At 36.1% G+C, this 12,939-nt stretch overlaps 1 protein-coding gene across 1 annotated transcript in view; it reads left to right on the top strand.

Moving 5' to 3' along the window:
* The first annotated feature begins 4,507 nt into the window (after positions 1–4,507).
* The window catches only part of LOC103585967 (uncharacterized protein CXorf22-like), a 34,870-nt gene continuing 26,438 nt past the window's right edge, over positions 4,508–12,939 (top strand). The window contains 2 exon segments of the mRNA XM_008567077.1: positions 4,508–4,702; positions 9,565–9,716. Coding sequence (XP_008565299.1) covers positions 4,508–4,702; positions 9,565–9,716 — 347 coding nt within the window.

Here is a 12,939-nt window from a genome sequence, read left to right as displayed (position 1 = left end):
TCCTTTTTCTCAGGATTATAAATATTTAAGTGTATTCCACTCTCATCCTTGGGATGTGGCTTGGCCCATTCATGGGTTGACTGGGTCAGTCAGAACAATCAACAATGCTTTTTCAAAAATCTTGCTTATATAGCTTTAAATGAAACCATTTGTGAAGCATTAACAGTCCAGAACATGATATGCTGTTATGAATTGTGTCCAAAGTCTTCCTTGCATTTTCTGTACTTATCATGGACCACTAACAAACTGTTCTTGGACTGACATCCTTCCATGGACCACACTTTGAGTAGCAGTACTCTAATACCTTTATCTCCTCTTTGAAATCAAATGCATGGACTAGAGCACACACACGCACACACACACACACACGCACACACACACACACACACACACACACTTTTCCTAAGAATGAACAAAACTTTTCAGGCAAATGGCAGTTTATATGGCAAAATTCTGGTTCTGGAGGGGCATGTCCATCTAATTCCCATTACTAAACAAAGGACTTAACATTTCAGTTTAAAGAAGGATTATTTCACTGGTTGAGAAATTCCCTAAGAAGACTGCTTTCCAACCTGTGTTTATATCCCGGAACACATAGAAAATAATATCTGGAAGTTACTCTTAGGTGTGATACTTTGGTTGAATAAAAATATTCTGGTTATTTGATAATTCAACTCTCTCCCTCTCTCTCTCTCTCTTTCTTTTTGTATGTGTGCAACACACACATGTATATTTTTGTTGTACATTAGACACTGAGTGAGAAACTAAATTTCGAACCTTCTAAAACCAATGATTTCCTCTTGCAACAGAAATTTAAAATTTGTTCTCCTTAATATTTATAATAGCACGTCTTCAAAATTACATCAAGAAAGTCCTAGGTATCAAAATCTCTTTTTTATTTCATTGGTATAATAGAAATTCCTGTCATTTGTGGAAACTGTATGTAAATCTGGTTGCAAGAGAGCTTACTGAGGGTTAAGCCAAAAACAAATAGCAAAGAAAAAAAGAAGAAGGAGGAAAAGGGGAAATAGGAAGGTGGGGAAGAAGAGGAGGAAAAGACAAAATAAGGAAACTGTCAAGAGCTCCTTCATGGAGAAAGGAGAGGAGAGAGTTTCTGCTTAATGTTAACAGGGATAAAAAGGAAATTTACTCAACACTGACTAATATAATGGATTTGTATACACTATAAGTTATATTTTTTCCAACCATTCAGCAGGAACAAGATTTTCCTATTCCCACCCCAAACTCCCCACCCCTGCCCCTGAAGCTGTAATTGCTAGGATTTCTGGCACTCTTTAATTTCAAAATATTAATGTCCTTTTATTTTAAAGACCTGCTCTTTATTATGAAGAATCAGCTACGTACAAACTTATAGATAAGAAAAGCATACTGAGTATGAATATATCAAATTATACACACACACATTCTTTTGGAATTTGTAATACAAAAAATTTTTTCATTACCTGTATCATAGATTTTTTTCTCCTCCTTGGTTCCAGAATGGATTTTTAAATAGTCTCATTTATTTCGCCAATCTCACAAGCCCTTTAGAAACACATTTTTTATTGTATTTCAAATAAATAATACTGAAGTAGTTCTGAGAAGCACTGGGGTCAAACAGGAAATAAAGTACATATAGAGATATAAAGGAATTGAGGAATGAAAGACTTAAATCATTTGATGAATAATAACTTTCATTATAACCACTTTGAGAGTCTTTTCACGTTGATTTCAGCCATCAACCAATCACATTCATTCAGGTCCTGATTTGGTGATGCTTGCATTTTATAACTCATTAGCCATCAATATCTTACAGCTCCCTAATTTTTTATGCAAAACTAGCCTTGTCTAAAACACCAGTGTTAGGTAGTTCACCAGTCAAATACTGAACTCTTAAAGGGTGGAGAGATGCAACAATTTTTGCTTCACAAAAGCATGAAGTTAAAGGGAGAAATGACAAAAGTGGAATTGAAAATGTAGGACAAAGGGAAAGTACAGAGCATGTTGAAACTGAAAAAAAAATCAGAATGAAATAATTAAAAATATATTTGGAGTAATTACCTAGATATATTAAATCATAACAGAAATATAATTATGATTACAAATGAAAGAGAAAAAAAGGTACAGTAGAATGCAAAAGGGATAATGTACTTGATAGAAGTATTGAATCTCAACAAGAAACTCCCAGAGAATAGATAAGAGAATGTTATTGAGAGAATTAATGTTGACTTGTAATTTACAGATAACCAAGAACTAAATGAAACATTTGAGGTAAGTTCTAGTATACTACACCATATTTTGAAATTATTATTGTAAATTATTCAATAAATGATGTTGGCTGGGGTAGTTTGGGTTGAAAGCTCTTTTATGCAAGGATAAATTTCATATAGGTAATAAATACAAAAAAATACTCAGGCAAACAATGATAAAAATAAACAGTAAAAGCACCAGAAGAAACCATGGGAGCAATTTTGTATAATTTTGGCATGAGGAAGAACTTTCTAAGAACAAATAAAATAGCTTTTTAAAATCTCTGAAGTCATAAAAGAAAATAATGATATATTTGACAAACAATCATTACCAAAGTTAAAAAAATATATAGACAGACAGACAAACATGTATTTACAAATTCTATCACAGATAAAGCTGTTTTATTTATATATAAAGCACTTCCCCATTTGATAAGAAATAGATTAACATTCCATGAAAAATTATATGAACAGACAGCATATAGAAAAAAAGAAATACCAATGACTTTTAAATAAATGAAAAGATGCTCATTTCCATTACGATAAGAGATATGCAAATTAAACTGCATGGAAATATCATTTCTTACCTAAGAGAGTAGCAAAAAATTAAAACATTGATAACATTGGTAACTATTTGTTTTCTATTGCTACATAACAAATTATTACAAACGTAGCAACTTAAAATAACACAAATTTATTATCTCACAGTTTCTTTGGGTCAGAAGTCTGGGCACTTCATGGCTGGATTCTCTGCTCAGGAAGTCAAAAGACCAAAATCAAGGTGCCCTGAGAACTACATTCCTTTCTGGAGACTCTAAAGAAGGAACCCACTTCTACTCTCATTTGGGTTGTTGATAGAACTCAGTTCCTTGCAGTTATAGAGCTGAGGCCCCCATTTCCTCACTGACTGTTGAACAGAGACCTCTCTCTCAGCTCCTTAAGGCTGCCCATTCCTCCTAATGTGGGCCCCTTCACCTTCAAACCAGCAGTAGTGCATTAAGTCTTTCTCAGGCTGCCAGTACCTCTGACCTATTATTCACCGGTGAGCTTGAGAAAGCACTCTTGGAAGGGCTGATGTTAGATTAGGTCTACATGGATACTCTCCCTATTTTAAGATTAGCTATGTCATGCAATTTTACATAATCATGGGAGTGGTAACTCATTATATCCACAGATTTGGGGAATTAGTGCAGGATATCTGTAGGGCGGAGGGCATTTTAGAATCCCTGCTTACCGTACATTGCTAGGTGAGAACTTTTCCAGTGGGCTGAAATTCACACTGCCCAATCCTTACTCTCTCTTCATCCTTCCTCTACCATTTCAGAACACCAGGTGCTTTCATTTCCTCCTTGCTCTGAGGGGAATGGACTTTCCATCTGCCAGCCAAACAGTTTCTTGTCCTTCAAGACCTAAATACCTTGTAAAATCTTTCCCACAACAGTTTCACAATGTTCTAATAATACCAACGTGATAAATGAATTGTCTTGAAAGAGAGTGACTGTTTGGCTGGTAAATGGAAGCAAAAGCACCTGGTGTTTTGAAACAGTAGAGGAAGGATGAGAAGAACCACCAGGGAGCTTGTTATAAATACAGATTCTTAGGCCCTGCTCCAGATCTACTGAAACAGACTGCGTCTTAACAAAAAAGAACCTGATGATTGCCTTTTATATCCTTCTGTGGCAATACAAATAGATTTACATTATTATCCATCTTGGGTAGACTGTAAGTTATTTTACCCACCTCTGTTGATTGGTATTCGTATTAATCCAATATTTTGGTATCATAAGCAACGGAGTGATGGAGAAATGCTGGCCTAAAGGCCACTGAACAGGACATCTAAGGGACCCTGACTCTGTTTCCCCTTAATGCCTCCATTTCTGCTGCTTCAATACTCCCCTTGGGCATATCGCTTTCACTGATCTTGAAGCTTTGCTCTAAGAGAGGTCCACGACAATGCCCCACCACGTCAATGCCATCTTAAAATCCTGCCAGGCCATAGCAAAGGGAGATGCCCGTGGGGTTCCGGATGTCATAATGTGTTTTCCAGTTACTTTGGTGACACCCGCGACCCCGGAGTTCTTTCATCAGACAGCTGCAATCTCTATTCAGGTCGCCAGTACGCGCAGTTTGAGCGGCGCCATTGTGAGCAGGTCTTGAAGCTAGCGCGTGGCGTCCAACGGTTGCCTAGCGACGGTCGTCCACTCCAGTCCGCGGTCGATCAAGTCCGCATTCGTTTGCCGGCTACCAAGAGGGCAGCCATGGACACGCAGGGGGGATCCCTCGTCCCCCAGGACATAGAGAGCTCAAAGAATGAGATACAGCTGCGAGTGACCCCGTCGGAGGTGAAGTTCCTGAACACGCTGGCCGGGAGGGTGTACCGCCTCCCGATTACTGTACACAATCTTGGCCATTGCAATCAGAAGATCCGGTTTCGGGAGCCCATCAAGCCGCAGGTGAGACACGAAGTGCTATCAAGCAAGACCTGGAGAGCTCTGGGGCTCCGAGAATACCTCCTCCCTTTTTCTCCAGGGAGCACACACCCAGCTTCTGCGGGGATGGGGGAAGGATTGGGCCTAAGGTGCATGTGTGTGTGCGAGTGCGCGCGCTTTTTGTTTTGTTTGCCCTTCTGCTGGGGATTGAGAGATGGGGAGAACAGGGCCGGGAAAAGCTTATCTAGAACCTCCCCATTTCTTCTTCCTGGGTTTAGAAAGAAAAGAAGGGATTTCAAGACTGTCTACTTGTAACAGTCCCAAACCTGTGTACCTTGGCTTCATGATTCTGTAGTTGTCTATTTTGAATTATGAGAACAAAATTCTCTATTAACTGCCCTTTGAATCATAAAGTGCCTGATTACTCCAGGACATGTAGTATTAGTGGAAACGTTTGTTATTTCATATTTTGACAGACTTTTGTTGCGTACCTGCTGTGTAACAGGCAGTAGGTGCGAAGAATACAGGATCGACACAGCCTTGTCCTCACAGAACTTAGAAACTAGTGGGCGGATTTTAGTACCACCATCAAAATTGATGTTCTTAAAGTCTGTCCCTATCTTGTAATTTAAAAGTGGACAAAATTTCATCTTTATCTCACTGTGTTATCTTAGATCGTGTGTATGAATGGATGGCTATTAGTTCACTATGAACACATGTTTTCGGGAGACTTTTAAATGTGATAAGAATTTTTGATATGTAAACAATAGATAACTGAACATTTTCAGAAGATATTCCTAATGATGAATAGCAGTGAGTGCAGCTGGACTTATATGTACAGAAATGAAAAGATATCCATAATTTTTTTTAAATATATGTATTTATACTTACATAGAAAAACCTATGTCAGTGATTAGGAGGGCAGTAAGAAAAGGACTTTCAAATTCTATTTTCTACTCTTTTAAAAAGATGATTTAGTATTTACCTACACTAAAGTACACAGATCTCAAAAGTAAAGCTTGATAAATTTATATATATGTGTATACATACAGGTAGCCACCATCTGGATCAAATCATAGAATATATCCAGGACACCAGAAGGTCATTAGTGCCCCTTTCCTGTAGTACCTAGAGTAATTACCTCGTAGAGGTGACAACTATTCTGATTTCTAACACCACAGATTAGTTTTGTCTGTTCTTGACTTTCATAAAAATGGAGTAATGCTTTAATAATTTTTGTATTTAAATGTTTATTTTAGAAAGTACATTTCAAGGGACTGATAACTACTCTTTTAACCAAAAAGTACCTGATTACTCCAGATACTATAAAATTAAGGAAAAGGTTTATTATTACACTACTTTAGCACATATTTATTGAATTATTGAATATATATTTGAAAATAATTTTTTGTATAACTCAAGCTGGTAGTAATTCCTGGATGTAGACAAACACTATTTTATGAATGTTCAGAAGATGCTCGTACAGATGGTTTTGTGCAGTGAGAAGAAAATGATGTAATTAGTTTTATTGTGGTTTATAACTAGATTTATAATGGAAAACAGTTCAGACCACAGGCCTTGACATTTACAGACAATAGCCAGATATGCTTACTAGTTAGAAGACAATCTTGGTGTGAATTTTTGTTGTTGTTGCAAAATATACACTTGTGACCCTTCATAGGAATAAAGGGAATTAGGGAAGAAATGGTTTCATGAAAAATGCATTGTCTTGGGGGAGATAAGAAAAAGTAAAAAGAAGGTGCTGTGTAAAGAGCATTGTCATCATTTATACTCACTTAGAAAATGATTCTCCTAACATGCAGCAGTACTTGTTTTCCACTGTGGCTCAAGAATTTGCCCTGACCCTGTGTACTGAATATCCACTTGTGCCATACACAGTGCTATATATCATCTACTGTGGGTTGCTGGTAGAAAAATGAGAAGACACAGTCCTTATCTTCAAGGAACATAGAGTTGATGGTCTTGTGCCTGGTTTTCAGTGCCATCACTCAGTCTTACCAACACTATCCATCTAATAGTGTTTTGCTGACTTGCGTGGCCTCTGGTTTGGCCAGGCTACTCTTAGTCATAATTGCTTCCTTTCCCTATAGCTCAGAGTTCCTTTTCTTTTGACCAACGTTTTCATTCCACCCCCCCTGCAAGAATCACCCCTTTACAAAATCCTATTCGTTTTTTAAGGTCAACATGAGGTCTCATTTTCTCTAAGAAGACTTCCATTATATTATCCCCAAATTATTTCTGCTTTACTGGGTACCAATTGCATTTACAGACATTCCTTATACTTTGGACTTGTGTCCCAATGACTCTTGGCAAATATTAGTTTTGCCTCAACGTTCAGTTCACAAGCTGCTAAGAGTAGGGATGGTGCCTTACACACCTTTGCGTATCAGTAAGAATGCTCAGCAACTTATAGTTGACCAAAAGCATATGCTTCTGAAGCACTGATCTCCCTTTTCAAAGCTATACCTTCTTTGAAGGAAGATAGTCACACCTGATACATGGACTTCCAACAAGCAAAGGTCTGTGTAGGGAATAATAGGGGTTTTTTTGTTTGTTTGTTTTCCTTCTGTTCTGTAATGGCAAGGAGGTCTAGGGTTGGAATATGATAGTCATGAGGTATCAGAATTATTGTTTGCTGGAACTAAAAAGCTCTCAGACCAGTGTTATCAACTAATCACTCCATTTTTGTATATACTTCTTTACTACAAAGCACTGTTTAGATTCCGCCTGGCATTAGAATCCCTGAATGATAAATTTCAACATGACTTCACTGACTTCACCGCTACTGACTGAAGACTCTGCTTGAAGAGGCTGGCTTATTAGCTGTCTTCTGAGAGACTGTTTTGCTTATTCTTGTCTCTGCTTGTGTCTAAACTATTCCTACATCCGTAGTGAGCACCTTCCTTGCTTCTGCCTTACCTTTCACATCCATCCTCTAAGCTTAGTCCATGTTCACTAATTCATAACACACAGTAATCACTTCCTCTCATGGAGTTTTGTGATATTTACATTTGCATCACTCACATGGCACTTAATTAGTCCTTGGCTTATATTATTTAATTTTCGTGTGGCATATAGTTTGCTTTCATAAGACAATTATATATTCAGGGGAGGTATTCTTTCCTGTTAGGGGAAGAGTTTGAGTTTTAGGGTCAAATAGACATGTGTTTTTGAATCCTTGTTGCCTGAGTGATCTGAGACACTAATCATACTCTACAGATCCCAGTTTCATCATCTGTATCCTGAGATCCTTAACAACAGGCTCATAGGACTGTAGAAGTGTCGTAAGTGAGATAATAGATGTAAAATGCATTCATAAGTGCTCGACAGACATCAGTTCTTCTCTTTTTCTCTTTATATTTTTCCTGGAGTCTAGCAAATGCTTTACTGGGACAAAAGTGTTTTTTCCTCCTTGGTCTATTCCTCTTTCACATTTTCTCTAAGTTATGAAGTCTTAGTCCCCATGCAGAAAGTATGCGAGTACTATATACTTTCTGTATATAAAATACATGCATTTATACAAACACACAAGAGGATACTTCAAAAAGTTCGTGGAAAAATAGAATTGAAAGATAATGCCAATACTTCCATGAACTTTTTGAAGACACCTTGTATATATACATGCATGCAGGTATGTATTATGTATATGTATTGTTAAAAAAACAAAATACAGCAAATCTAGTTTTGTAGAACTTAATTGGCTTTAATTATAATTCCAGAATAGAGCAGTAGTCCGGACCAAAAATAGTTCAGAATGCTCTACCCCACCACAAGTGTAGGTCATATTTATAGCTTGAGAAAAGGAACTAATTTACAGAAAGACCTGATTGACTGCAGTCAGGATTTGCTTTATATGGTAAAGTTTTGGCAGTGTTCAGCCTCTGATTGACTGGAGGTTCAGTTGCTATGATTGGCAGCGGTTCAGCTACTTGTTATAAGATTATATTTCCAGGTTAGTTTATAGTCTGTTTACACATCAGGTTGGGTTATGTATGACCATCTAGGGAGAAACTTGTGGGCCAAACTTAAAACATGTGTGGAAGCAGCTTTAGGCCAAATTGATTTTAACAGTGTATATGAATGAGCAACATTTTTCTTAGGTTGCTGTTCCTTTTTGCTGTATTAGATTTTAAGTTTCTTAGAATGGAGGACACATTAGTTCTGTGAGTCCTCACATTTCTAAAGCAGCCCATGAGCATTACCATGTTTCTTGACCAACTGCATTGCCGGTTTCAGTTCCTGTAATGTTGATAGCATATCTTAAAGATCAAGAATCTGATAGATATAAATATGAGCATTAAATATTTGCCTTTAGGCACAGAAAGACAAATATTGCATGCTTTCACTTTCATGTAGAATTTAAAAATTCGAACTCATTGAAGTAGAGAGTAGAATGGTGGTAACCAGAGGCTGGGTGGGTTGGGGGATGAGCAGGGAGAGGAGAGAGGAAATGTTGGCCAAAGAGTACAAAGTTTCAATTATACAGGAGGAAAAACTTCTGGTGATTTGTTGCACAGCAAGATGACTATAGTTAATAATATTATACTGTATGTTTCAAAATTGCTGAGAAAGTGAATTTTAATTTTCTTACCACAAAGAAATGATAAATATGCAAGGTGATAGATACGTTAATAAGCCTGATTTCCTCATTCCATAATGTATACATATATTAGAAAATCACATTGTACCCCATAAATATATTCAATTATTATTTGTCAATTAAAAATAAAATTAAAGTCTTTGCCTATAAGGCCGGGATAAGACCTATATTTTAATAATAATATACACTCCTAACCACAGTTGCTCATATTATTTCCTTATAAGGAGTTAAGAAGTATAATTTGATTCTTTTTCTCCCACTAAAGTTCAAACTGATTTTGATAAATCTTGGTAAAGCACTTGCTTCTGGCCTTCAGATGACAGCTACTGTGAAATATCATCTTGGTAAAGATGAGGACACTTTTGACCAACTACTTATTTCAGTAGGAAATAAAACAATAGAAATCCCTCTAATTGGGTATGTAATCTCCATAGTTTATGCTGAAATTTTGAGCACTCTTGAAATAAAAATATGGGTCAAATTAATATTTTGTTTGTTCTCTGACTTGTATCTATAGTTTCCTTACAGTGGAACTTAAAGGATTTTTTTTTTTTTAATTTTGGTGTTTGTAACAAATGGAAGCCTTGTTCTCTGGTATTTTCTATTAAAATAACTTAAAAACAGTTAACAATTGAATGTATTATTAGTTGGAGTTTTGCAAACTCATATTCACATTTTGATTTAATTTTAAAGTACTGTCATAGTCACTTCATTAAATTTTAAATAAGGCAGATGTTTGGCTTCAAAAAAATCAAACTGCTGCTCTTTTGAGATTGGTTGAAAAATATGGATGGATATAATGAGTACAATACAGAATTAAGTGACTGACTTGGTGACTAACTTTGATACAAATTATTCATTTGATGAGGATAAATTATGATTTATTTTTTTTTCTCTTTATACTGAAAAAAATATATTTCACTTTATTGTAAAATTACCTGTTAAAGTTAGTGTTAAAGTGTTTATTCGTATATATACATCTATACGAATCATGTATGATTCTACTTTTCTTCAGCAAAAATGGTTCCACAAGTTTTATTTTTGTCTCTGTTTTCCACCACCTGCAGGGTTAATATTGAAATATTTTCTGCTTATTAAATGGTATTAGACAATGCCTTTTTATAATTTCCCTTAGTTTTTTTTTTTCCTTTATATAAACTAAATTTAGATCTACAATTATTTTGGTCCTCTGTGTTGTTGACTTCTGATTTAGCACACCCTCCCATTCTGCATAGGAATCAAACAGTTGTCACATGGGAGGAAAGAAACAGGAACAAGCTGTGGAGTATACTTACATTTATAAAGCAAATATATTTCACAAAGTCAAGTTTCCTACAGTTTCAGGTTTAGCCTAACCTTTTGGAATTACATATAAAAATGTTATTCTTGAAAAAGACAGGAAACTTTCCCCAGGCTAAAATTCTCTGTTGTAAGACAAAGAATTGCAACACAGCCAGGCTGCTGGCTCAAGGACAGACAAGTTACTTGACTGATATGTAAAAATACTGGGAAGCTGCCGTAGGGAAAGAGAATGTTTGCTAAGATCAAGCTTTTGTTGGTGGATTGACTTAACCTTTTGCAAATTGCATTATGGAATGTCACTTTGCTTGTTACCAGCCTCTATTGTTAAACTATTACTCCACCTATGTTCTTTTTCTGTAACTTCCTGGTCTGGAAAATAAATGTGAGGAGAGAACCCCAATTCATGGTTAATTTCCCAAGGAAGGAATGCCTTGCTCTTGAGGGTTCCAGGAGATTAACCCCTGTGGGGTCTCTCACTGCTCAGAAGAAATGGGCTTTGAGTTATCCTTTTGTGACTCTGTCAGCCAGGGGAAGAGGGGTGACAAATCCACGTGAGGCAAAGCAACAACAAGCTATTAACCTATTACAAATGTTTATTTTGCAATTTAAGTAGGGCTATTTTTGGTGCATTTTGTACTTTGACATACCTGTGACTTCAGATTTGTTTGTGCTATATATAGAGAGAAGGTTTGAAGATGCTTTTGCTCTTGAAAGTAAAGTTTGAGTCCTTTCCACTAAGTATGCCCCATCTCATCAGAGGTCCATTTCTCACCACAGTTGCAACATAAGCACAGCACTGCTCTCTGAGTAATGGACAGGGCTGAAAGAAGTTGGGGGGAGGAAGCGGGAAAGTTTGCTGCTATCTGTCTTTTAAAAAATACTTGGATGATTGAAGATTCACATGCAGTTATAAACAATAAAACAGAGATCCCTTGTGCATTTCCCCATTTCCCCCCAATGGTAACATTTTGCAAATGTATAGGATGATACCACAACTAGGAAATTGGTATTGACAATCCGCCTATCTTATGAAGACTGGCACAGCTCTACTTGAACCCATGTGTATGTGTGTGTGTGTGTGTGCCTGTATGTCTGTGTCTGTCTTAAGTTCTATACATTTTTATCACCTATGTAGATTCTTGTATCCACCACCACAGTCAAGATACTTAACAGTTCCAATATCATAAGAATCCCCACTGTTGCTACATAATAACTACATCCACCTCCCTTCTGCCTTACACCCACTATCCGTAAACTGTAGAAGTTGCTAATCTGTTTTCCCCTTCTAAAATTTTGTCATCTCCAATATGTTATATAAATTGGATCATACAGTATATAACCTTTTGGGACTGGTTATTATTATTTTTTCATTCAGTAAAATTCACTGGAGATTCAACCAAGATGTTAAATGTATTAATATTATGCTCATTTTTATTGCTGAGTGGTATTCCATGGTATGTATATGCCTCAGTTTGTTTAAACATTGACCTGTTGAAGAACAAAGAGGCTGACTCCAGTTTTTAGCTATTACAGGTAAGCTGCTTTAATAGTTCTGTACAAGTTTTGTGAGAACATAATTTTTCATTTCACTGGGACAAATGCCCATGATTACAATACTGGGTCATATAGTAATTGCATATTATTGTAATAGAAAATCCCCAATTACTTTCCAGAGTGACCATACTATTTCACATTTCAATAAGTGATGTATGAGTAGTCCACTTTTCCTGCATAATTTGCTAGCACTTGTTGCTATCACTATTTTTAAATTTTAGCCATTCTGATAGATATGTAGTGGACTCTCATTGTAGGTTTAATTTGCTTTTCCCTGATGACTAATGACATTGAACATATTTTCACATGTCTCTTTGCCATTTGAATTTCTTTTCTGATTAAATGTCTGTTAATATGTTTTTTTTTCCATTTTCTGATTGCAGTGTTTTTATTATTATTATTATTGAGTTTTACAACTTCTTTGCATAGTCTGGGGATACAGTCTTTTGATGGATATATGGTTTTCAAATATTTTCTTCCAGTCTGTGGCATGACATTTCTTCCTTTAAACAGGGTATTACGTAGAGCAATAGTTTTTTTTTTTCTTTTTTCAAATTTCAATAATGCCCAATTTATCACTTTTCACTTGATAGATCATGCTGTTAGTGTAAAGTATAGGAACACTTTGCCTAACCTTTAATCCTGAAGATTTTCTCTTACTTTTTATTATTATTATTTTTTTTTACTTTAAAATATTAGTTTAAATCTATGGTTTATTTTGAGTAAATTTTTGTATGAAATATGAAGTTTACACTGAGGCTCTTCCCCGCCCCCCCCCCCCCCC

This window comes from Galeopterus variegatus, unplaced genomic scaffold, assembly GCF_000696425.1.
Source record: "Galeopterus variegatus unplaced genomic scaffold, G_variegatus-3.0.2 Scaffold291, whole genome shotgun sequence".
NCBI lineage: Eukaryota > Metazoa > Chordata > Mammalia > Dermoptera > Cynocephalidae > Galeopterus > Galeopterus variegatus.
Note: the sequence above shows the minus strand (reverse complement) of the source record. Positions and strands in the feature narration are given on the sequence as shown.